This window comes from Aquarana catesbeiana, linkage group LG07, assembly GCF_042186555.1.
Source record: "Aquarana catesbeiana isolate 2022-GZ linkage group LG07, ASM4218655v1, whole genome shotgun sequence".
Taxonomy (NCBI): Eukaryota; Metazoa; Chordata; class Amphibia; order Anura; family Ranidae; genus Aquarana; species Aquarana catesbeiana.
The window spans coordinates 63,280,247-63,305,845 of NC_133330.1; the positions used below are offsets into that span (position 1 = coordinate 63,280,247).

The 25,599-nt window shown below is 41.4% G+C and overlaps 1 protein-coding gene across 2 annotated transcripts in view; it reads right to left on the bottom strand.

Moving 5' to 3' along the window:
- Positions 1-25,599, bottom strand: part of APPL1 (adaptor protein, phosphotyrosine interacting with PH domain and leucine zipper 1) — a 78,079-nt gene that overhangs the window by 15,869 nt on the left and 36,611 nt on the right. For both annotated transcript variants that reach the window (XR_012235242.1, XM_073592251.1), the window contains exons 9-19: positions 24,562-24,644; positions 23,040-23,198; positions 20,298-20,486; positions 16,248-16,290; positions 12,588-12,644; positions 9,984-10,072; positions 4,638-4,826; positions 4,298-4,344; positions 3,482-3,656; positions 489-525; positions 163-309 (exon numbers count right to left, since the gene is read on the bottom strand). Coding sequence is in view for 1 of the 2 variants with exons in the window: in XM_073592251.1 (XP_073448352.1) it covers positions 163-309; positions 489-525; positions 3,482-3,656; positions 4,298-4,344; positions 4,638-4,826; positions 9,984-10,072; positions 12,588-12,644; positions 16,248-16,290; positions 20,298-20,486; positions 23,040-23,198; positions 24,562-24,644 (1,215 nt within the window). In the remaining variant the exon portion in view is untranslated. The remainder of the gene's footprint in view (positions 1-162; positions 310-488; positions 526-3,481; positions 3,657-4,297; positions 4,345-4,637; positions 4,827-9,983; positions 10,073-12,587; positions 12,645-16,247; positions 16,291-20,297; positions 20,487-23,039; positions 23,199-24,561; positions 24,645-25,599) is intronic.

Genomic DNA, 25,599 nt, shown 5'->3' on the forward strand with positions numbered 1-25,599 from the left:
TTCTGACACTGGCAGGGCTATAAACAAATACAAGTCTCATATTGTGGCCCTGACTGTCAATCCACATCTGATACGGTTTTGAAATCGATGTGAAAGGGAATGTTATGATCTGGATGATGTTCAGAAATATCAAAGTATGACTACAAAGCAGGTTATGTGTACCTTTTCTCCCTCGTTGTTCGACTCAAAAATATAACACACGGAAACAGGGCGACCTTCTGAACGCCCTCCCGCTGTACGCAGAACAAACCCAAATAACCGCTTGTTTTCCTGATGCGTGGAGTACAAAACCACATTTGGCAATGGGAACTGTAGAGGAAACAATATCAAACTTTGTTAAATCAAATGCTACGAATACATTAATAGCAAAAAGACAAGCATATATTTGGTTGCTTGCATACATTTATCTTTATCCCTATTGAAAGCGTTTCTATTTACTTCCACTATAGGAAGCACCATGTAAAGACGACCACAGTATAAACACTCACCCTTAATCGTGTAACTTGTGTTTGTGGATCAATCAATCTGAAAATGAACACAACATATAAGAGAAAGATCATAAAAATCACAATGCAATAAGATATCCCCCTGAGGAAGTCACGTGACCCTGTGGCGTAATGCGTAGGGGAGGGGCATATGTTGGAACAAGGCGCTGAGATACCCATTAGCAAAGCACAAAGCTGTTGTCACAGAGTTGTGCATTTAAATAGCGCTGTACATAGTTGGTGCACTGGAATGCAATATATTTATTTTAATAAAGTTCAAAGTTTTAAACAGTTTAAGCACTATGTGGAGCCTCTTATCTTTTGCATGCACCAGTTAATCACTGCCATTTGGAGACACATACAGAGAAACTGGAAGGAGAAAAAGACATCTCATTAGTCCTGGGGGACTAAATCGCTTTTTCTGACCAAACTTAGTTTTGAGGTCACAACAATTGAGGTGAGCACAAAATCCGAGGGGGGAACACTGGGGAGCAAGTTTTATTTTATGAATAAGAAGATTAAAAGATTACCCCAGTAACATTTTGCACAGAAGATATATTGGACTCTGATCTAACACTACATTGATAAAAATCACACCATGAAATAGAGGTTTAAGGAATGAGTTACTGAAATTTATGTTTTTCACGGTTTGATTTTTCACAAGTGGATTAATTAGCTCACTGCACACTTTAACCCCTTAATGACCAGGCCACTTTTTGAGATACGGCACTGTGTCGCTTTAACTGACAATTGCGCGGTCGTATGACGTTGTACCCAAACAAAATTGAGGTACTTTTTTCCCCACAAAGAGAGCTTTCTTTTGGTGGTATTTGATCACCTCAGCGGTTTCTATTTTTTGCGCTATAAACAAAGAGCGACTTTTTGCTATAATACATATCCACAAAAAAAAAACCCATAAAAAAAAACTAATTTATTCATCAGTTTAGGCCGATATATATTCTCCTATGTATTTTTGGTAAAAAAAAAAAAAATATGGCAATAGGCGTATATTGATTGGTTTGCACAAAAGTTATCGCGTCTACAATCTATGGGATAGATTTTATAAAAATGCACTGATCAATGTAAAAATGACACTGGCAGGGAAGGGGTTAACACTAGGGGGCGATCAAGGGGTTAGTTGTGTCCCCTCAGCATGTTCTAACTGTAGAGGGGTGGGCTCCCTGGGACATGACAGATCACTGTTCCCGATCACTGAGAAGAGAAGATCTCTGATGTGTCGCCTGTTAGAATGGGGATCCGCCTTGTTTACAAAGGCAGATCCCCATACTGCCTCTGTATTAAGCAACCGCCGGGAGACATCGAGTCTGCCCGAACCGCCGGAGTGTGCCCGCTCGCAACTGCGCAAGCCAGCGGTCTGGCCAGGAGAGCCAACCTGCCGCAATACAACTGCGGCGGGCGGTCATGAAGTTCTTAAGGAAGAAATAAAATAATGTTGATGGCACTGTTTATATATTTTTGATTTTGAATATGGATTGCAACAATTAGCACAACTGTTTAATTTGTTGTTTAACACATTTATATTGGGAGTGCTACCAGTTGCTGGCTGAGATATTAGATTATTCCAACAAACACTAGTTGCTCGCAAGAATGCGATAAGATAACTCGGTCTATAAACTGCTAAGAGGAATAGTCTTCCGTACTGGAGAACCTACACCTAATACCACCAGGGTTCGAGTAGTGCTGTTTCTACTGTAATTGCTTATGAAATACTGCAACCAAATTCATGGAGGCCATAGAACACACATTTGGCGTTTGCTGCTTTTTTTTTTCACATTCTCAGTGTTTTTCAGCTTGTTTCCCTACGCCTGACTCTGCTCAACATACAGAATCCCATTCTTTCCAATTGTCTCTGTTCATACTCGTACTTTTAGCTGCCATACGTTTTAAGCATTTTCAGGTGTTTTTGGCACCATAGACTTCAATAGGAGCACCTATAAATGTGTGATAAGCACATTTTTGTGCCTGAAGGACCCTCTCCTCCCGATGATAAAAGGCCTGTAAAAAGCCTAAACATTTCTTCAAAATCACCAGAAATACGCTTTGCTTAGGTGTGAATAAAGGCTTGGCCATATTTTGCCACGTAGAATGACTAGTAAAAAAAAATGTATTTTCTGCTTCTTGCTGGGCTTCTCTGTGCCCCCCAGTTCCCTACTGGCATCATTATAAACGCTCACTGGCACAATAAAAAGCAATTTAAACTGTGTATTTATTCTGTCATTGTATATATAATAAAGGGTTTCTATCCTGGGTGCCACCAAAGCTAATTACTGTACACTATGGACTAGTAGACAGTAGTTATAAAAGCACTATTAAAGTGGAGTTCCACCCATAAAAATAAGTTTACATTACTGTGCAGCAAATAACCTAATGACATTTGGACAAAAACATTTTTTTTTACTTATCTTTTAATGCCTGTTGCTATGTGGTCCCTTCTAATCTTCCCCTTCCTCACTGTGGCACCTGACGTAATTTCCCTCGGTGCCTCTGCTCCTGAGAGATGTGTGTCATTTCCCAGGAGTCAGTGGGCAGCACCGAGGGCTAGGTTGCCATAATAACGAGGCGGGCACTTCCATCGCGGCCGCCCGTTGTGATGGCAACCTGTGTAGTTTCCAGCGCCGCTACGTGCTGTTACTGCGCATGCGCTAGAATGGGCAGTGCATGCTGGGAATACAGCAGTGCCGTATCCCAGAAGAATATGCTTATGGGAAGAATATGCTTATGGGAATCCCCAAGAAGGCAAAATCAAAAGGTATTTTTACCAATAAAATAAGCATTAGGCAGTGCTAATGACAAGAGTAAGAATTGCTAAATATGCATTATGCAAGAGTAAGAGTTATTAAAAAAAAAAAAAAAAAAAATCAAAGATGTGGGTGGAACTCCGTTTTAACTCTCGTACCATAAAACTGACCCACAAGATGGCAAAGCAACCTGGCTTTGTTCTCATACTGAGCTATGGGAATGTGAAAACAACTCACTTCAAGCAGTCACAGGTCACGAGGAGGTGGGACTCGGTCATCCGGAAGATATTGTGTATTGCACGGGCAGCTAGGATTTGGCGCATAGTTTCATATACAACTTCAGGGTTCTCATCCGTCTTTACTTCCATAGATCCAAGAAACCTTACAATGAATAACTGGTGGAGGATTGAATCTATAGTGTGAAAAAAAAAAAGAATTTGAATGTAAAAACTAAAAGGGATCAATGACAGGCTACAGAACTAAATCAATCAGATCTAAATCTTTCACTGATGTGACTTTAGTTATTTGATGTATTGTATGCTAAAATTATTTGGGATGTCTCAACTGGCTAATCAGCTGCTGTTTGTGTTTGAGGCCTTCCATTTGCATCTGCACAGCTGTCAAATTGGGCCATGTCTCTGCAGCCGCTGCAATCCCATAGAGATGAATGGGCGGCCTGCAGGCAGCACCTGACAACTCCAACTCCTTAAAGACAAGGCTCATTCTTAGACTACAGGTGTAAGGCAGGCCATAGACGATGAGATTTGCTTTCCTGCAACCACAGGTGCCATATGCTTGTTGTACCCAAGTGGAACGATGGATTAACTTGGGTACAATCAGCCTGCCCATAGATGGAAACAGCCAATCAACCTGTCCCTGCTGAACCGGCCGTTTCGACCCATCTATGGCCGGCTTAAGCAGTCATGTGAGGCCTAAGAATTCCATACTGGTGCATCTAAAGAATGTTTACTAGTGAATCTGTACAGAAGTGATAATTATATAATTCCCTAAAAATCAATGCTATAGAAACAAACATACATGAGTATAGATTACCTTCAGACACAGGTTTTTCTCCCGATTCTCCAAAAGGGTTAGTTCTTCTGCAAGGGTCAATAAAGAAAATGTAGGTGTAAGCGGATACTTATATATACACACTATCTTCTAGCCCAACACATGCATAAAGATCATTTATAAAGTCTGTGACAAGTGAAGGCGCACTCTGTAGCAATTAAACAGATAGATATATATATATATATATATATATATATATATATTTTTTTTTTTTTTTCCCATCATACTTGAACTGTCAGCTACAATCTTATTGGTTTTTATGGTCAACTCCTTAACTTTTCCCAGTCTTTATACAGCTGACCCAGGTTTTCAGGTTATGTACCTGCCAGACTGTCCCGGAGTTCTGGGTTGTCCGGACTGGTCCTCACTCACTGGAGAGATGATGTCAAACTGGATTGGAGTGTCTGGAGCTACGATGGAGTCCAGGGAGAGAGCAGTGAGAACAGAGGAGTCAGAGCCCACTGAACTGGTACTGTTTGTACGTGTGGTCCTAGGGTTCGAGCGTGGAGGCCTGCAGAAACAAGGGTATGAAATGATTATAACAGTCCAGAGAAAACCAACATCTAAGTATTTTAGACTAAAGGGTCTTGAGCATCTTAGACCAGCCTTTCTCAACCAGGGGTCCACGGAACTCTACTTTATTTTTTGAGAAGCAAGCAATGGTAAGATTATTATTTCCTGCTGACATTGACTGTCGTTTTAGTCAGCACTCAGCAGAGGGACTACATTGACCATCAATGAACAGAAGGCCACTCTTTCCACTGACCTCCAACACAAGAGAACATCTCTCGTCCTGCTGACCATCAATGTAAATGGAACGTTTTCCCCGATTTCCAATGTAAAGGGACAATTTTAGGATAACCACCAATGTAAAGGAACACTTTCCCACTGACTTCCAGCATAAGAGAAGTAATATACCACTGACAACTACCAAAAAAGGGCCATTTCTCCCCTGACCACCAACAGGGGGGAATTACTGAAGGCAAATAGACTGTGTACTTCCCAACTGAACATTTTTTTTTTTTTTTTTTTTAGTAAATGTGGTAAAGCTTTACTTTACGCAATCAGGTGCAGGGGAAATAAAAAAAGAGCATTTTGCTTGCACATAATTGGATGTTGGAAATCAGCAGAGCTTTACCACATTTACTAAGCTCTAGGGAAAATGAGTTAAACTGCACTTGGAGAGTGCACAGTCTATTTGTCTTTAGAAAATCCACTCCTATGTCTCTTTTCTGGACATTATTATTATTTGTATATATACACTATATTGTCAAAAGTATTGTGACACCTGCCTTTACACTTACATGAACTTTAATGGCATCCCAGTCTTGGCCTGTAGGGTTCAATATTGAGTTGGCCCACCCTATGCAGCTGTAACAGCTTCAACTCTTCTGGGAAGACTGTCCACAAGGTTTTGGAGGTTGTCTGTGGGAATGTTTTACCATTCTTCCAGAAGCGCATTTGTGAGGTCAGGCACCGATGTTGACGAAAAAATCTGGCTCACAGTCTCCACTTTAATTCATCCCAAAAGTGTTCTATCAGGTTGAGGTCAGGACTCTGCGCAGGCCAGTCAAGTTCCTCAACCCCAAACTCCCTCATCCAGGTCTTTATGGACCTTGCTTTGTGCACTGATGCGCAGTCATGTTGGAACAGGAAGGGGTCATCCCCAAACTGTTCCCACAGAGTTGGGAGCATGAAGTTGTCTAAAATGTCTTGGTATGCTGACACCTTAAGAGTTCCCTTTACTGGAACTAAGGGGCCAAGCCCAACCCCTGAAAAACAACCCCACACCATAATCCCCCGTCCACCAAATGATTTGGAGGGGTGGCCCAATACTTTTGGTAATATAGTGTGGATGAGCGAGTTTGGGGTGGAGGAACCTAACAATATAGTGTAGAATATTGAAATTCGTGAAAAATTCCTGGCCGAGCAGTGTCTACATCCAATCAGATGCAGACATTGTTCAGGTATTCTGGCAGCTGCTGGAGTTTGCAGTCAGAATACATTAAAGGGCAGGGAAGATTTGTCCTTCTGCGCTGTTTAGTGTGGATGGAGGAATCTTTTTTTCTTTTTTCGTTCAGCCAGCCAACCTATGTAAAAAATTATGAGCTCCAAGCTGTATTACTGTTACAGATAAAACTACAAGTGAGAAAGATGGACTGAGCTTCACTAAAATGTCGACAATAAAAACGCTGCTGTTTTAATCTATTGCCTCTGCAAGACCTGTGAGTGCTGGGACAGCACAGTGGCTAAGTGGTTAGAACCTCCACCGGGCAGCACTATGGGTGTCGATTCAAATTCCAACCACAGCACCACCTGCATGGAGTTTTCATGTTCTCCTTGTGCCTGGGTTTCCTCCCACACTCCAAAGACATGCTGGTAGGTTAATTGCCTCCTATCTAAATTGGCCCTATTATGTGCATGTATAAATGTGAGTTAGGGACCTTAGATTGTAAGCTCCTTGTGGGCAGGGCCTGATGTGAATGTAAAATATGTATATATAATATGTAACACGCTGTGTAAATTGACGGTGCTTTACAAGTGGGTGAGCACCTGCATGTTTACCCCAAACATAGAATGCAGTGGCTTTCTTTTGGACTGTTTATTGAACGCTAAGCTGTTAAAAGTGATTCAGGACTCTATGTGTACTGGACTATTATTTAAAAGAAACCTGAGGAAAACATGGGGGCCATCATTGATGACATCCTTCTGAAAATGCTAACTATCAGGCTGTCTTAGCAACAATACTTTCTGAGTGACTGACCTGAAACAAGCATACAGCCAATGAAGTAGGAATGAAGTTACTAGTTCTGATCTGCAAACTTGTTCTGGGTCAGTGCCTCAGAAGGTATGGAAGCCATACTGAAAATGCTAGGTGCCTGGCTGTCATGCTGATCCAATAGCTCCAATACATTCTGACCCAAGACAACAATGTAGATTAGGAGACTTCACTGTCATCTGCTGTAGGCTAGTTCCAAGTCAGTGACACAAAGTTATAATGCAGGAAGACATACCTGCAGTGATAGCAGTATCCATATTTCTCTTAATACCCGTTTCCTTTAAAAATGAATTGCCATTCCATGTTATGTATGTTTAAACATTAGGCTGATATAGGTAACAATTGAATAGGGTAACAATTGAATGAAGCAATGTATTAAAGAGACACTAAACTTTTTTTTTAATTCTATTTAAATATGTATTCTTAGAGCGGAACTTCACCCAAAAGCAGAAGTTATGCTTTTCTGCCTCCTCCACCCTCCTCTCCCACTTTTGGAAATATTTTTTTGGGGAGGGGGAAGCAGGCATCTTTGATAGGCCTAGGGGATCCAAATGGAAGTTCACCCACCCCTCCCCACTTTGCTGCTAAACATGGTGGTACTGGAGACCCGAAGACCAGTGAAGAACCGGCCTGCGTTAGGACAGCGCTGGATCCTTGGACAGGTAAGTGTCCTTTTTCTTTTAGCCTCCTCCAAATCTCTAGATTCCTTCTTTTTTTTTGCTGCTGTGTTCTGACTTCCTGTTAAAGGGTGGCTATGTTTGTTCTCCATTGTCCCACTTTATGTAAGAACGTAGCCACCCTCTTATCCTCGCTCCCAAGATAACTATTTGATTTTTAGTGATGGAAATTCCCAGGCCTAAGATTAAAAAAAAAAATAAAGAACAAAAGTAAATAAAAGTGCTGATTTATATTGTGGAGGGTAGTGGTCATACTTATAGCCCTGGAAGCTCGGGGGGGGGTCCGCTTAAGTAGAGAATGTGTATGGATTATTTTGGAGAAGAAGGATATTGTATCTTGTCTTTTTAAGCTGTGGATGCAAAGTAACATTTCACTTTTTGGAACGATGAACTTTCCTTTGGATATATGTTTTCTTCATATCGTATATTCTAAGCAGGTTGCCACCTCATGTCAATTGCTCTAGAAGGCAGACTTAGGGATATGGAAAAACTGAGGTCATGAAGACCCTTTGGATCTTACTATGTAACATCTGTGCCAAAAGATACCACAGAAAAAAATAATAAACCAGACCTCACAGGACGGAGATTACTGGATGGGCTGCAATGCCAGGCGTGCCGTATTACTAGTGAAGATCTAAGTCTTCTGCTTCTCAAGTAAACACACCAGAAAGCTCCTGCCTGTATCCAGACATAGCAGAGGTTTAACATGCTGTCCTTTGATCTATCCCTCTTAAGAATCTGTGCCCACTTTCAGGGACAAATGGCAATCCTTAAAATGATCCCTTCATTAGATCATGAAGCAATACTGTAAAGAAGCTTTACTAAGGATCAGATGACTACAGACAAGAAAATGAGCAAAAAGCACATGAGCAGACTGCTGGCGGCATCATTTCTTTTCAAGTTGACATAAAAGGTGAAAGTATTGTTTTAAAGTGAATGTATAGTAATTTTAATAGTTTTTAGATTTTTATGTAAAATTGATTAGCTTGCTACTAGTAATTATGTTATCTTTGTTACCTTTTTTTAAAAACATTGCTTTTTATGTATAGAGCCTAATTAAATATGTAAAATGTGGAATAGCTAAAGCTGGATTTATTATTGAAATATTGCGCTGCAGCCACAAGCCAAACGTTTGGTTTGTGGTTGCAGCATGGTCTTATCTTCAATGGGCGAATTAAAATGAGTTGAGTTACATTTGCTGTGTCCATCAAGCCAATCCGCAGTATGTATGAGCCCCCCTCCAGGTGTATGTTATATTTTAGGTGGATGGTAAAACTGCAGTTGAAAATAAAATAAGTTCTTACAAAGACTGGCCTGGACACAATGGCTTCACCACACCTTTACCAGTTGGATGGACCTACCATTTGTTGTCTATGGAATGAGGTTTGCCAACAGTGAAAACATTTATTTCAGCCAATGGGGAAATGAGTGATAGTGGTAGAAGTGAAAGTAAGCTAACTGTTTTTTTACACAGAGTTTCACAGCTGCTATCTAGGAATTGGTAGAAAGCTGTGACACGAGGAAAGGAAAAGATGACCTTACAACAGCTTCTATACAGTAGTACTGCTAGATGGAATAGCCAGAGGAATGTCATGGTTCAGTTTAAGGTAGACAACACAAAAACTCAATATACATGCTCCCATAAAGCTGAAGTTCAATTTGCTTGTATTTTACCTTCCCTGGTTTATCCATGCATCCTTCACCAACATGCTAATACTTTTTTTTTTTTTAAATGAAATGTTTCCGTTATCATTACATACCTTATTTGAGGTTCATTGATGTTGTTACAGGATCTATGTACTTTTCTATGCAATGTAAGCAGGTCATGACTGATGGGACAGTTTGTATGTAGCATGCTAAAACTGAACCCCAGGTAATGCTGAGACGAGACTCCATGATTAAAAGAACTGAAATCTAATGAAGAAAAGGGGAGCTGAAGGCCAGATAATGCTTGAGGTCCTCCAGCCAGGAAATGAGTCTGGCTCTATCCGAATTGTGCAGCTTCTAATACACATTGTGGAAATCTCACAGCGTGCAGTAAAATCAGAGCAAGCAATTTCAGTAAAGGAGAGGACTCTGTAAAACTGGGAAAGAATTGGGGGAAGGCTGGAATTCAGCTTTTAAAGTAAAGTCTAAAGCATTCATGTACTCTGCAACACTGGTTATAGGAATACTGTTATGGATGATCAAATGTCACAAGTGATTAACTTACACCGGCCTCATGCTCTCATGTCTCTGCTGGAAAGATGGAGATGGTGTCACTGCTTCCAGGGCGGTTTGGTTTACTCTGGCAGCAGTTTCCTGAATGAAAATAGATTGTAAAGACTTAGAATTCCACAGACATCTTTATACAAAAGGATAGAGCATATAAAATAATAATACGTTTTTTGGAGATGCAACACAGAAAAACAAGCGGGTCTCTGCTCCTTTCTTTTGGCTGTTAAAACGGAGACCCGGACGAAATATGACTTTTACTATAGAAATACCCCTGCTGTAAACTATGCCCAGTTTTCTATCTGAGCAGCATTGTTTATTTACTTTGTGAAGTTTCTGCACAGCGCACCCATCTCCAGTGTGGGCATCTGAAACCACAGTGCCCTTCTTCCTGTGTTCTGTGCATGCTGGCTACCCTGCATGCACCTGTCGATCTCCAGCATGTGCAGTGCGGTGAAATTTTGGTCAGCTTGGCATGGCGCATAGACGCCAATGTTAAATGTTACTGGAGCCAAGCAATGCCAAGCTGGCCAAGGATTTCCATAGACACCAATGTTAAATGTTCCATAGACGCCATGCCAAGCTGACCAAGATTTCCCAAAAATAATAAATTGGCAATTCATTTTAAGGATGCACATTAGTGCTGCATGGTGAGGAGTGTAAACTGTGGGTGGAACTGTGCTTTAAAGGAACATATTCTAGCTGATGCAAAGGTATGTCAATGTACACTGAACCATGGAGTGAGCATTCAGTGTAATGAAATAAGTTCACTTCTAGCCAAAAACCCCTTAAAGTGGAACAACCAGCTTGCAAGGGTGCATAATTAAATTCCCAACAGGCCAAAAAAATACTACAATAGTTTAAACACTTCAGCCCAGGAAGGTTTTTACCCCCTTAATGACCAGGCCATTTTTGGCGATACAGCACTTCAGTATTTTAACTGACAATTGCGCAGTCATGCAATGCTGTACCCAAATAAAATGTATGTCATTTTTTTCCCCACAAATAGAGCTTTCTTTTGGTGGTATTTGATCACCTCTGCGGTTTTTATTTTTTGAGCTATAAACAAAAAAAGAACAAAAATTTTTAAAAAAAAAAAACCCAATATTTTTTACTTTCTGCTATAAAACATATCCAATAAAAAAAAATGTAAATAAATTTTATTTCTTCATCAATTTAAGCCAATATGTATTCTGCTACATATTCTTGGTAAAAAAAAAAAATCCCAATAAGCGTATATTGATTGGTTTGCGGATAAGTTATCCCCTATTTTGCAGACGCTATATAGTTATAGCATTTTTATTTATTTTTTACTTGCAATGGTGGTGATCAGCAATTTTTAGTGGGACTGCGACATTGCAGACAGATCGGACACCTAGCTGACAATTTTTGGGAACCAGTGACATTATTACGGTGATCAGTGCTAAAAATATGCACTGACACTGTATAAATTACATTGGTAGAGAATGGGTTAACATCAGGGACGATCAAACAGTTAAGTGTATTCCCTACTAGTTCTTTCTTACTGTGGGGGTGGGGGGTGGACTAACTACATGGACACGGTGACCTGTGTTTCTAATTAGCAGGAACACTAGATCAGTGTGTCCTCATGCCTGACAGCATGATGGTCTGCTTGTTTACATCGGCATACCGATGTGCTGTCTCTGTGGGGAGCAATCGTGGGTGGCGTGATGTCCGCCAGACGCGATGTCCGCCGGGCCCGCTCATTGGCTCCCCCTGCGGCCATCCACACACTATCGTGGCTTCGGCGGCACGCGCCCCCGGTGACTATTGAACAAAATCATGTACAGGTACGTGATTTTGCACCATAGAGCCGCCTTGCCGCAGTATATGTACGGAAGGCGGTCTTTAAAGTGGAGTTTCACCCAAAAAATTGAATTTCTGCTTAAAGTACTAGTGACCCCCTGACATGCCACATTTGGCATGTCATTTTTTTGGGGGGGGGGGGAGCGCGTACCCAGTTTTGACAGGCACCCAGCTCCCACTTCCTCCCGGGGCTCCGTGGCGCCGGAAGGAATTTCACCTCTCCCCCCCTCCCTCCTTGCAATCTTCTGGGACACATCACAGGTCCCAGAACATTTGCCCGGCCATTCACAACGCGTGGCTCGCGCGTGTGCAATTACAATGCGGACACCGCCGAGAGGAGGGGGGAGTGGAGTGGGGCTTCGTGTGCCCGCATCGCTGGACCGTGGGACAGGTGAACGTCTGTTTATTAAAAGTCAGCAGCTACACTTTTATGTTGCTGCTGACTTTTAAATGAGTGGAACTCCGCTTTAAGTGGTTAAAGAAGAATTTCACCTAAAAAAGGAAATTCCGTTTATCCTCCCCCCTCCTTTCTCATTGTGAACTGTCTTTACCTCGGAGTTGAAGGAAGGCTCTGCAGGAGCTTGTGTATTGCACATGTAATTTGCTGATCACGGTTGCAATGCTTTGCAAGCCCATTTGCGAAAAATATTAAATGCGCATTTTTTGCTGCAAATATTCACATTCGTTTATTAGGTTTTTTTTGTAGAATATGGACTTAGCCTATAACAGCCATTTATTAGAAGCACATCTGCGTAATCATTGGAATAGAACTCACCTCTGGGTTTTCCGTAAGATATATGCGTTTAGAGATGTTGTTTATTGTACTTATCCACTGTGCAAGAAGAGAAAAATAAATGAAAATAAATGCAACCACAGATATAAGACAGCACCCCATAAGGTATTTTATTAAATGCATGTTTGATATGTAACAAACGTTTAATACAATATAAAAAACATATACACTTCTGTTGCTTGCATATCTGAAATAAACCACTTCAGCTCCACCATCTGTATAAAGGCTCAGAACAATTTTCATAACATTTCAGCTATAGATCAAAACAATAACTTTTTACTTATATACAGTACACACATATGGGGGTTGATTTACTAAAGGCAAAAAGACTGTGCACTTTGGAAAGTGCAGTTGCTCCAGAGCTTAGTAAATGATACGAACCTTAACTTTGCAAAGAATACCCAATCGCATGCAAAGAATATAAAAACGAAAAAAAAAAAAAAACAGCATTTATGCTTGCACATGATTGGATGATGGAAGTCAGCAGAGCTTTTGCTCATTTACTAAGCTCTGGAGCAACTGAATTTGCAAAGTGCACAGTCCATTTTTCTTTAGTAAATCAACACCATAGTGTCATATGTATTAATATGCAGCAGCATTTTTTTTTTTTTTTTATTCGGGTTTCAGCAGCATTAGTTTTAAAAAAAGTAGTGGCCTTTAACTTTACATAAAATATGTATATTTGATTGTGATTTTTCCTATTTAAACTGACACTAAGGGCCAGTTCACACCATGAATCACGCAGGAGCACACTGTGCATTCTTCTTCGAGTCCCATGTAATCTGAGTACAGTGAAATCTGGGCTGAAATCATGTCGGACAACAGCAAAAGCAGTACCTGCACTGTTTTATAAAACACAGGGCAACCAAATCGCTTAGTACTTCAGTGCCATGTTTGCACTTGATCGCAAGTGCAGTGTGCTTTGAACACACTGCAGGAAACGTGTACGGAATATGAGTTTCCCACGGCGCGTTCTGGCGTGAACTGGTCCTAAAATGACATTTCTTGTATGAGGTTATACTGATAAAAACTCCTGCACATAACAATATACATACAAATATAGAGTCCGGTGCCCACAGATCGAAATTCAGCTGTTTTATCCGGGAGCAATCAAATTTCGATCTGTTTGTAGCCCTCCCTGTGAAGCTGATTTTTCGATCGGCTTTTTCGTCGAATAGTCCTGCTGAAAAGCCTTCATCGTTCAGCAGCTGCAGCACTGATCAGTGTATTCTAATGCCCTGTACACACAATAGGATTTTCCGATGGAAAATGTGTGATAGGACCTTGTTGTCGGAAATTCCGACCGTGTGTAGGCTCCATCACACATTTACCATAGGAATGTCCGACACACAAAGTTTAATGCCCTGTACACATGGTCAGATTTTCAGACGGGAAAAGTGCATTTGGATTGTGTTGTCAGAAATTCCGACCGTGTGTGGGCTCCATTGGACTTTTTCCGCCCGAATTTCCGACACACAAAGTTTGAGTGCAGGCTATAAAATTTTCTGACAACAAAATCCGATCAGTTAAATTCCGATCGTCTGTACACAAATCCGACGCACAAAGTGCCACGCATGCTCAGAATAAATTAAGAGACGAAAGCTATTGGCTACTGCCCCGTTTATAGTCCCGACGTACGTGATTTACGTCACCGCGTTCAGAACGATCGGATTTTCCGAAAACTTTGTGCGACCGTGTGTATGCAAGACAAGTTTGAGCCAACATCCGTCTGAAAAAATCCTAGGATTTTGTTGTCGAAATGTCAGATCAATGTCCGACCGTGTGTACAGGGCATTACAGCGGAGGAGTCCCTGAGGTCAGAAGACAATAACACAGCAGGGAGGATTCATGCATCCACCTTACTTGTGTGGATGCAGGACTCTGTTCGTTTTTCTCCATTCAGCCTGCTGGTTCAAATAAGGAAAAACTGACAGTGTGTACTCAGCTTAACAGAGATACCTGTAATGAAGTATTAGGCCTCACTCACACAAGCATTTTGGGGCAGACTACGAATACTGTGGGAAACTCTGCCGGGTTAACCACTTGCCGATCAGCCACCGCAAAGGCACGGCTGGGCAAAACGACGTTATGCAACAATGCTTCGCCCTGTGGCCACTAGGGTTGCGCCCCCCCCCCCCCCCCAAGCCGATGCGAGTGCCCGGCGGTCACGATCACAGCCGGGCTCCCGCGATCGCTGCTGACACACGGAGAACTGGAATTTGTGCGTGTAAACTGAAGGGGGGAGGGCGACTTTGCAGGGGAGAACAGACAGATCGTCTGTCATCTCCCCTGCACAGTCCCCTCCCCCCTTCAGTTAGAACACATACTAGGAAACACATTAACCCCTTGATCGCCCCCTAGTGTTAACCGCTTCACTGACGGTGACATTTTTACAGTAATCAGTGCAATTTTATAGCATTGATCGCTGTATTAATGCCAATGGTTCCAAAAATGTGTCAAAATTGTCCGACTTGTCTGCCTTGTCAGTCCCGATAAAAATCGCAGATCGCCGCCATTACTAGTAAAAAAAAGAAATAAATAATAAAAATGCCATAAAACTATCCCCTATTTTGTAGATGCTATAACTTTTGCGCAAACCAAAATCAATATATGCTTATTGCGATTTTTTTACCAAAAAATATGTAGAATATATAATCGGCCTAAACTGAGGAAATTTTTTTTTTTTTTAATATATTTTTGGAGGATATTTATTATAGCAAAAAGTAAAAAATAATGCATTTTTTTTCAAAATTGTCGCTCTTTTTGTTTATAGCGCAAAAAATAAAAACCGCAGAGGCGATCAAATACCACCAAAAGAAAGCTCTATTTGTGGGAAAAAAAGGATGTCAATTTTGTTTGGGTGCAATGTCGCACGACAGCGCAATTGTCAGTTAAATCGACGCAGTGCCAAATCGCAAAAAAAAAAATGCTCTGGTCAGGAAGGGGGTAAAATCTTCCGGGGCTGAAGCGGTTAATGTGAACAGCTGTGGGTGGGAAGTCCCATGCAATAAGAGCCTGATAGTGGCCACAGCCATTCGTATGTAGCTGCATTACATGCAAATGTCTGCAAGTGCTGCCAGACTCTCATTGCTTTCTATGGGGCTTTGTGCCCACAGCTGTTCTCATAAACCCCGCAGAGTTTCCTGCAGGATTTCATAGTCTGCCTTTAAACGCATTTGTGTGAATGAATGAATAAATAAAGCAATACTGTTAGCAGGCATCATTTGCACTTTAGCAATTGTCTCAGTTGATGGTACATATAGTGGGACCCAGCTGTGAGTTTGAAAAAGCCCAGCGTGCATGAGGTACACCTATGGTATTCAGATAAAAGTTTCTTGAGTGTACTTTGTGACCGCCAGTAGTGTTGGATCAACAATAGAAAACTACAGTTTGCCAGGTCAGTTAGATTAATAGAACTTGCATTCCCCCTATTTTCAAGATTGCCATCTATTCAAAGCTTCTAAACTAAAGAATAGATAATGGTTTAGCAATTGCATCCTATTTTCTATAGAATAATTATGGACAGGTTAGGAAGATAAAAATCTAAAATGTGCAGCTGTGGAAAGAAGCACAAAAAGATTTTTTCACCAACGTACACACACACACACACACAATCATACACACAGTTACTGTTAATTATACCTCTTCACTGTCCTTCTTGCTTTCTGCTTGTAAAATTACAGACCTGAATGAAAAGAAAAAAAATAATATATACAGTCATATAAAACAGATATATAGGCAAATGTTAGTTATTAAATGTATGCATTCAATAAAAATCCTTCCATTGTCCCTGTGTTAATGTTTTTGAAAGAAGAACAAGGAATAAAAATTATTCTTTAAAGCGGAGTTCCGCCCATTTAAAAGTCAGCAGCTACAAAAAGTGTCGCTGCCGACTTTTAATAAACAGACACTTACCTGTCTCACAGTCCAGCGATGTGGCCGCCTGAAGCCTCGCTCTTCTCTCCCTCCTCTCTGCGGCGCCAGCATTGCAAGTGTGGGCGCCTGACTGTGGCTTCTCAGCCGGGCGCTCACTGCGCGTGCGTGAGCCGCGCTGCACTTTGTGAATGGCCAGGCAATCGGACCTGTGACGTGTCCCAGAAGATTGCAGGGAGGTAGAGGGGAGAGGTGAACTTCCGCTCTGCGCCACGGTGCCAGGAAAGGAAGTGGGAGCTGGGTACCCGCCCCCTCCTAAAAAAAAAAATTAAATGGGCTCACAAATACTTAAAGCGGAAGTTCAATTTTTGGGTGGAACTCCGCTTTAAATAGCATCTCAATATCTCTCTCATTAGACTCTGGTTATATCAATCAACCTCTAGTGCATTGTACAGAGCTGTCAATCAAAAGCTTGGTATACATGCAAAGTTTTTTTTCATTCAGCTGGCGGACTGAATGAAAAAAAAAAAAAAATAAAACACATTTCTCCATCCAGATAAGCGAAATAGATGCAAAAATCCTCCTCGCTGCGCTATTGTACGGGACTCCTCCACTGTCACAATACACTGATCAGCGCTGTAGATGAATGCCTGCAGTGTCTGATCAAATGAAAGTTTTCCCAGCAGTTCTTTTCTACTGACCGACGTCTGCCAGACAGGGGGGCCACACACAGATTGAAATTTGTCCAATCCCTGCTGAACTAAATGACTTTTGATTTATGTGTGAGCAGCTTAACACAGAGATCATGCAGATAGAAAAAGTGAACAGAAAAATAAAAGTGATTGTAAAGGATTTTTTTTTTAAATAACAATCATCTCTATACTTACCTGCTCTGTGCAATGGAACTGCACAGATTACCCCCGAATCGCCTCTTCTCGGGTCCCCCGCTGGCGCTCCTCCTCTCTGTTCAGTGCCCCCATGGGAATCCAAATTCAATGCCTAAACATTTTTTACATTAATGCAAGGAATGCATTAACCACTTGACCTCCAGAAGATTTACCCCACATCATGACCAGGCCATTTTTTGCGATACGGCACTGCCTTATTTTAGCAGACAATTGCAGTGTCGTGCGACACTGTATCCAAACAAAATTTATGTTCTTTTTTTCCCATAAATAGAGCCTTCTTTTGGTGGTATTTGATCACCACTGCGGTTTTTATTTTTTACGCTATAAACAAAAAATAAAGACAATTTTGATTAAGAAAAAAACAAATATTTTTTACTTTCTGCTATAAAACATATACAATAAAAAAAATGGAAAAAATCGAATTTCTTCATGTATTCTGCTACATATTTTTGGTGAAAAAAATCCCAATAAGCGTATATTGATTGGTTTGCAAAAAAGTTCTAGCGTCTACAAACTGTGGGATGTTTTTATTTATTTTTACTAGAAATGGCGGCGATCAGCTTACACTGGGACTGCGATATTGCAGGGGACACAGACACTTTTTGGGGACCAGTGACACTAATACAGTGATGTGCTACAAATAGGCACTGTCACTGTACTAATGACACTGGGTGGGAAGGGGTTAAACAACATGAGTGATCCAAAGGGTTAACTGTGTGCCTAGCCAGTGTTTTCAAACAGTGTGGGAGGTGCTTTTACTAGGGGAAGGCACTGATCCATGTTCCTGCGTTGCAGGAACACAGGATCAATGCCTTCCCTACTGACAGAATGGCAATCTGCCTTATTTATATTTTATTTTCTGGCTCTCTGCCTAATGATCGGCTGGTGACGGTGGACATCGAGTCCCGCAGATCAGCTCCCCAGCGGGAGCGGTTAGCAGGTGGCGTGCATGCGCGCTACAGACCCGGAAGTGTCGAATCACGTACTAGGTACAATAAAAGGTTTATCAGAGGTAATGAGAGACCCTGATCCTAGCGCTCAAAATGGAAGCAAAGTTAGTTTAACACACTTCTAGCTGCTGTTATAAAATGAAACAATAATGTAATAAATGTATACTTTCTTAGGAGAAGGAAGTATTAACAGTGCTTAGTATGAATGTTCATTCATACATATGATATACCATAGAGTGCTGAAACCATCTATTACCCTCTGGTCATAATAAACACCGTGACTCTTAGTGCAAAAATATGCCACAATAGTGAGGTTCAAATAGTGGTATAAAGAATGACATCACAAAACCAAATAAGACAAAGCAAAAAAATCCACAATCCTTGTAAAAGTTCAGCAATGGTTTTGGTCCAAGGAAAATGTTTTTTCTTTTTTTTTTATAAAAGAAAAAAAGTTCCAGGTGTCATAAAAAATGGACTATATGTATAGCATAATAAATGTATTCAAACAAATCCTTCTATGATAAGTCCCATGCATGCAAGTGACAGCGGTTAAGGAAAAAACAATTCCAATTCAAATGGAGCATATTATCCATAGGATGATAGACCTTCCCCGCACTGATCAGCTCCTCAGCTGCTACCAGTCTTAGTCCTCTGTGCTCAGGGTGTTTCAATACCATAGATGTGTCATGTAGGAATATAAGGGGAGGCTCTCTATAGCGTTAAACTGTTTATTGCATATGAAAATCCCCCCTAATACAAATTATGCTTAGAATGTCAATAGTTAAAATCAGCCTGTCACAGAAAACAGCGTCGGCTCACCGCTGGTCGGAGTTCCATCCCGCCCACCACGATGAGTCCCGGGATGACGCTGTCTGACTGATGCTGTAGGTCACGTCGTCACACCTGGCGCGTTTCGTCACTCCGTCTTCAGAGGGCACGCCCTCTGTGCATACAGTGTATATTATGACCAGAGGGTAATAGATGGTTTCAGCACTCTATGGTATATCATATGTACAAATAAACTGTTAATACTTCCTTCTCCTGAGAAAGTATACATTTATTACACGTACTAGGTAGGTGATCTGGCGCAAAGCGGCCGCCCTGCTGCAGAATATGTAGGGTGGGCGGTCTGCAAGTGGTTAAGGTAAGAAATGTTTAGACTTTAGAACCACTCTAAAGTGTTACTAAACCCACAACAGTAAAATCAGTCTGTATATGCAGTAAAGCATGCTTGTTATACTCACTGTGGAACCTATGGAGTTAATCCTCCGCATTGTGTAAAAAGGCTGTTTGATCCTGTCTTCTCTGATCCTCCCCTTCTTTTACTGTCCCCAATCCATCTGCTGATAGTACAGAGCCCTAGGAGGCACTCTGCACATGCTGAGTTTGGTGTGTATTGCTAGAGAGGTTTTTTTGGGGGGGAAGGGTGCATGTGATCAGCACAGGACCAATTAGCACTATCCAGACAGAGGGTCAGGGGTCCTGCAGCCTCACAGGACAGTCAGAGGAGAATGAAAACTCCTCCTACAAGCTTTAACCAGTGCTCGGCCAGACACTGATAAAAGTCACAAGGCTGTTATGTACTGCTGATAAGAAAAGGTATTTATCAGTTTATATTTACTGAAATAATTGCATTTCCGTGTTCTGTGTACTGTGGGAGACCAGATATAGTGAATGCAGGGCCCTGGGTTTAGTAACACTTTAACTCATCCGTATACTGATGCCCTTTTATAGTCCTGCCACTGGATAAGGTTGATCCTTTACCAATATTTATGGGGTTAAAAAAAATTATTGAAGAAAAATTGGGCTGTGTGTGAATCCAGAAAATGACTGAATACAATTTCAAATCTTTTAGCAGTCAAACCAGTAACGTGTGCATTTCAACTGTTTCATTTGATTCTTGCCTATTCTACTTGTCAGTATGGGTGTATTGTTTTTACCAGATTAATAAAAATACAAACTTTTTGCCATCAAAGGAGGTGATCTGGAAGCAGTATCTCCGATCTTCAGAGTCCACAGCCATAACAGAGCAGTTGTCGATATCCATCACCAGTCCCCCTGCTACATCTCCTCTGGCTTGGCTCATGAGATTTCCCCCCTGAGTGAAGAAATACTGGCGTTCCCAAGATGAGGACACCAGACCCGTCTTACTGAAATAGGAAAACAAACCAGTTAGATAAAATCCAGAAATAAAATAGTAACACTGCAGAGACAACAGAATTTGTGTTTTAAAAGTGTCTGTATGAAAAAAAGTTTATTTGCTGTCTATGGTAATCATTCTGCACTAAAAAAAAAACATAAAATCTAATGAATGGCTGCTATGGCAATCATCTTTTAATATGTTTATAGATTTTAAATGCATAGAAAAAAAAAAAAAGAATTTCTTTTCTTAAATATTCATCATGTCAACAATTACCAAACCTTTTTCTTTTTTTTTTTTTTAATTACCAAACTTTAGGACACTAGGATATAGGAGGTTAAATATCTAGGAAGCAATTCAGTGACAGTTCAACAAATATAAAAAAATGATTCCCATTAAAAATAACAAACCTGTTATACTTACGTGCTCTGTGTAGTGGTTTTGCACAGAGCAGCCCGGATCCTCCTCTTCTCAGGTCCCTCTTCGGAGCTCCTGGCCCCTGACTCCTGTTGAGTGCCCTAACAGCAAGCAGCTTGCTATGGGGGAATCTGGGCCGAGCTGCAGCTCTGTGTATCCATTCAGACAAGGAGCCATGGCCTGGTTCCGCCCCCTTATCACCTCATTGGCTCACTGACTTTGATTGACAGCAGTGGGAGCCAATAGGGAGGGGAGTCCCGGGCAGCCTAGTCTCTCGTGCAACATCACGTGATCTAGATGGACCTCAGGTAAGTATTAGGGGGGCTGCTGCACACAGAAGGTTTTTTTATCATAATGCATAGAACTTCTGCCTTTACAACCACTTTAATGCAATTAAAAAAGTATGGGGTCTTTTTTTATCCCATAATCATACTTACTTAGGTGGATGCAGCATCCATCCAATGCTAAATCTGTCCCCCCGATGCCTCTGCACTGAGAATCGAGCGATCAAACACCACCGATGGCTCGGTTCTCTCACCTCCCTGAGCGGAGCGCTTCTGGCTGTCAATCAGCAGCTCTCCTGCTCTGCTCCTCCATGCTCACTGGAGCGCTGAGCTGTGGAGGGGCGGGGAGCGACTCGCTGAGAGGCTGAGACGTCTATCAGTCCAGGCACCTGGCCAATCCAGACTTCCAGAGTCCAGGATGACGCGGTGCCTCGACTGATCTTGGTGACATCAGCAGAGAGCGGACTTCAGACCGCTCTGTGCTGAAAACGGGTCACAGGAGTGCAAAACGGATGGCACTCCTGTGACCCTTAGGAGAAGCCCAGCCGAATAAGCTCAGGCTGGACTTCTCCTTTAATGTATTTGGCTGTGTTTTTAATGCACCCAGTTAGCTTTAATCACCATTAAAGTATAACAAAAGGAAAAACTTACTTTTAGTTTTGGATAGAGTTGAGAGGGATTAGAACACCTGACAGATTTTTATTGCTGTCTGTGCCCCTGTTAGGGAGATTCACCCTCTCTATTTCTCCTGTTTACTGTTATCACAGAGAGTGGAAGAAAATCCCAAATTTTGGGTTGTCGCCAGAACAGTAATAGAGGGGAAATCTTCCAATGGGGACAGTTCCTGTGACAAATGGGATTCCCTAGCTTTGGAGGGAACTTTCTTCTCACTTCCTGTTTTGGCTATGGCACAGGAAAATGAAAGGAAATCTCCCCAATATTACACAGATGTAAAAAAAAAAACAAAAAAAAAACAAAAAACAAACTGACAGCAGTTATACAACTCCCTTACGCTGAAAGGTGAACTTATCCTTTAAAAGCTGACTGGTTACTATGCACAACTGCACCAGATTCTGTGTGCACCAGTTTTAGTAAATCTCCCTCAATATCTCATATTTACTTAAAGAACTTCACCCCTTGGGGCTAATTTTGTTGTTAATCCCTTCTTACCCGGTCTGCTGGATTGATCTGAAATGATATACTAACCCCACAACTGGCCCTCCCTTCTTGCAGTCATCAGCTGCAAGCCGTTGCATGCTGAGCCCTACACCATCTTCCCTGGTGACGTCAACAGAAGGCTGGCTGTCTCTTCCAGGTCCTAGCAGCCAGCCTCCTGGTGACACCCACTGCGCATGTAGTGTCTTGAACTTGGCCCAAAGCCTCTTGAGATGCGTGATGTAGGTATCCCAGAGAAGAGAAATTGGAAGCGTGGGCTTGTGCACAACAGCAGCATTACCCAACGCAGTTGCAATTTCCCGCAGTACAGCATGTTCCCCACATGCAGTAATGGGTTGCCAAGCATTGAATTGAACGTAAACAACATACAGTCAAAAAAAAAAAAAAAAAAAAGTATTATATATTATATATATACACATACAATTTAAAATGTGATTTAATGTGTGTTAAAATGCATTGCAGTGTAGCACATCACAAGAAAAAAAAAAAAAAAAAAAAAAGAGGACTACTACATTTGCATTATACGGGCACTAATGAATGCACTAAGGTGTTAACAAGCCCTTGGAGTTGTCACCAGAACATAAGGTGATGTGTCTTAACACTTCCTTACTATCCAAAACAAATGATAACATTATAGATTCACTGGAGTTAGAAATTATTCTGATGGTCCATAAGCTTTCTCATACTTGCGAATGTTGAGGTAGCCGGCTTTCCGGGTTAAATTTCGGTTGATGGGAAGTTTCTTTGGGTCTGGATCTGGTAAATATAAAGGCTCACTGGCCACCTCCATGTCCTGTATGGTCTGCTGCATGTTTTCCCCATCACTGTCCATCTCCCGGCGGACACTGCCAAGAAACGTTACACAGGTCATCTCTCATTCCTATTCATCAATCACAACCCTCTAAAGGGTAATCCACTCATAAACACTCAGTACAATGTCATAAACTGCTCAACAATAAACTAAATAGTGTGGTTTTCTGGAATTTTTGAAACTTATAAATAAAATAAAGGAAGAAAGTAAAATGCATTTTAATGAAATATTAATTCTGGAAATGTATGTAACACAAATTAAAATACTGGAAAGGTAAATATTTCTCATTTTGCACTGTTACTGTAATTATTATTATACAAGTTTTATATAGCGCCAACAGTTTGCGCAGCGCTTAACAAAATGAAGGCAGACATAACAGTTACATTACATTTTGGTACAAGAGGGCCCTGCTCGTTAGAGCTTTACAATCTAAAAGCCATGTAAACATGCTTTAGGCAAGGTTTCTATATTTTGACATACTTGCTGTGCCATTTCTGTTATATTTCATATACAGATATGAGTGGGGGGGGGGGTTGAGCGGGTACCTGGTTTTGATAGGTACCTAATCCCATTTCTGCATGGATCGCCTAGGCGATCCACGCAGAAGTTCTCAACTCCCCCTCCCTCCCTGCAGTCTTTTGGGACACGTCACAGGTCCCAGAAGGCTGGGGGACCATTCACAATGCGCAGTGGGCATCCGGCTGTGAAGCTTGCCCACAGTCTAGATGCCCGCGCCACGGACAGAAGATGAAGGGAAGGGACTCCTCGGGTGAGCACGTCACTGGATCCTGAGACAGGTGAGTGTCTATTTATTAAAAGTCAGTCACAGTTTTTGTAGCTGCTGACTTTTAATAAACAAAAAATGACTGGAGCTCCTCTTAGTTAAAGTGGAGTTCCACCCACTTTTACAACTCTTCAGCATCCCTCACTAAACTGTGCACTGTAAACGAATTGGATATTTTTTTATTTTTTTTCTCAGCACCTACTGTATATCTACTGTATTCATTTTTCACTTCCTCCTCCCTGGCCGTGGCCCATTGCATCATTTCCTGTTTGCAATGCCTTCTGGGAAGGGGCTGCAACTTCCTCTGACACTGCCATTGCTATGGAAACCTGACCTGAAACCTATTACACTGCTTGTGATCCAGGAAGAAATACAGTCTGGCTTCAGATGTCCACACTTAAGATGGCCACAGCCTGCTGTAAGTTTATAAAATAACAAACTACTGCTATAAACTAACAAAACAGACCTTTGTTTACAGACTAACTTTACTAGAATACATTAAGCTAGTGTATTATAGGGGTATTTTTATTTAAAAAGTATAATTTCGGTCGGAACACCACTTTAATTCAAGCCTTGAAGTCTGCCTGAAAGAAATCATTCACACAACACTTACTTTTGCACGCTAGTTGAGATGTTGGACAAGAACTCTTCTAATTGATCATTAAGGTTTTCAGAGCCCATTTTGAAAAAACTGATCTATGAAAAAAATGTATAAAAAGCAGCATAAATATTTGATCAGATTTGCGGTATTGTGTTTTAAGCTGGACTTCAAACAAAAGTCTAAATAGATTGAAAAAATACATACATTTGTGTTTGGGGCCTGTAAAGCCATAGCCATTAAATGGATAAATCCATTTCTACTACTGCAGCCTACTGGAAATCAATAATCATCTAAATTATGCTGTATGGAAAATTATGTATGGGATTAGTAAGTGTCCCCAAATGCCATAAAATATGAGAGGTATGGTGCATCTCTACTCTAAGCTCTGGGTGACCCCCCCGATAGAAAAATTACAACCTCTTCTTTATTTTTATATTGCATATCTGTATCAAGGTGACTTCATGTACTTTGTATACATGATTAAATGCAGGGCTTTCTTTCTCTGACAATAGGTGCAGGAACTCCCCTTTTCCAAGTCACAACTTTTCCCCGCCCCTATCCACCTCCCAGTATCGTCCCTTGGTTCCATCCCCTACCCACCTCCCAGTACTACCCCTTGTAGACAATACAGGACCAAGTATCATTTTGTGGTGCTAAGTAATTTGTATGGAATTTGGTAATGATATCAAGAAAAGCAGTAAAATAGATCCCCTTCAGCCAGCAACAATAGATCCCCCTAACAACAATGTACCACCGACAACAAAATCTCCCCCCCCCCCAGCAACAATAGACTCCCGGCAGCATCAACAGATCTCCGCACAGCCAGCATTAATAGACTCTCTGGCAGCCATCAACAATAGACCCCTCCCCAGCAGTAGATCTCCTTCAGCATCAACTGACCCCCCAGCAACATAAGACCCACCCCTAGCAACAATAGGTCCCCCACCAGCAACAATAGATCTCCTCAGCAACAATAGACCCCCCTGCAAAAATAGATCCCCTCCAGCTAGAATAGATCCCCCAGCAGTGAGCATCATTACCCTGAAGCAC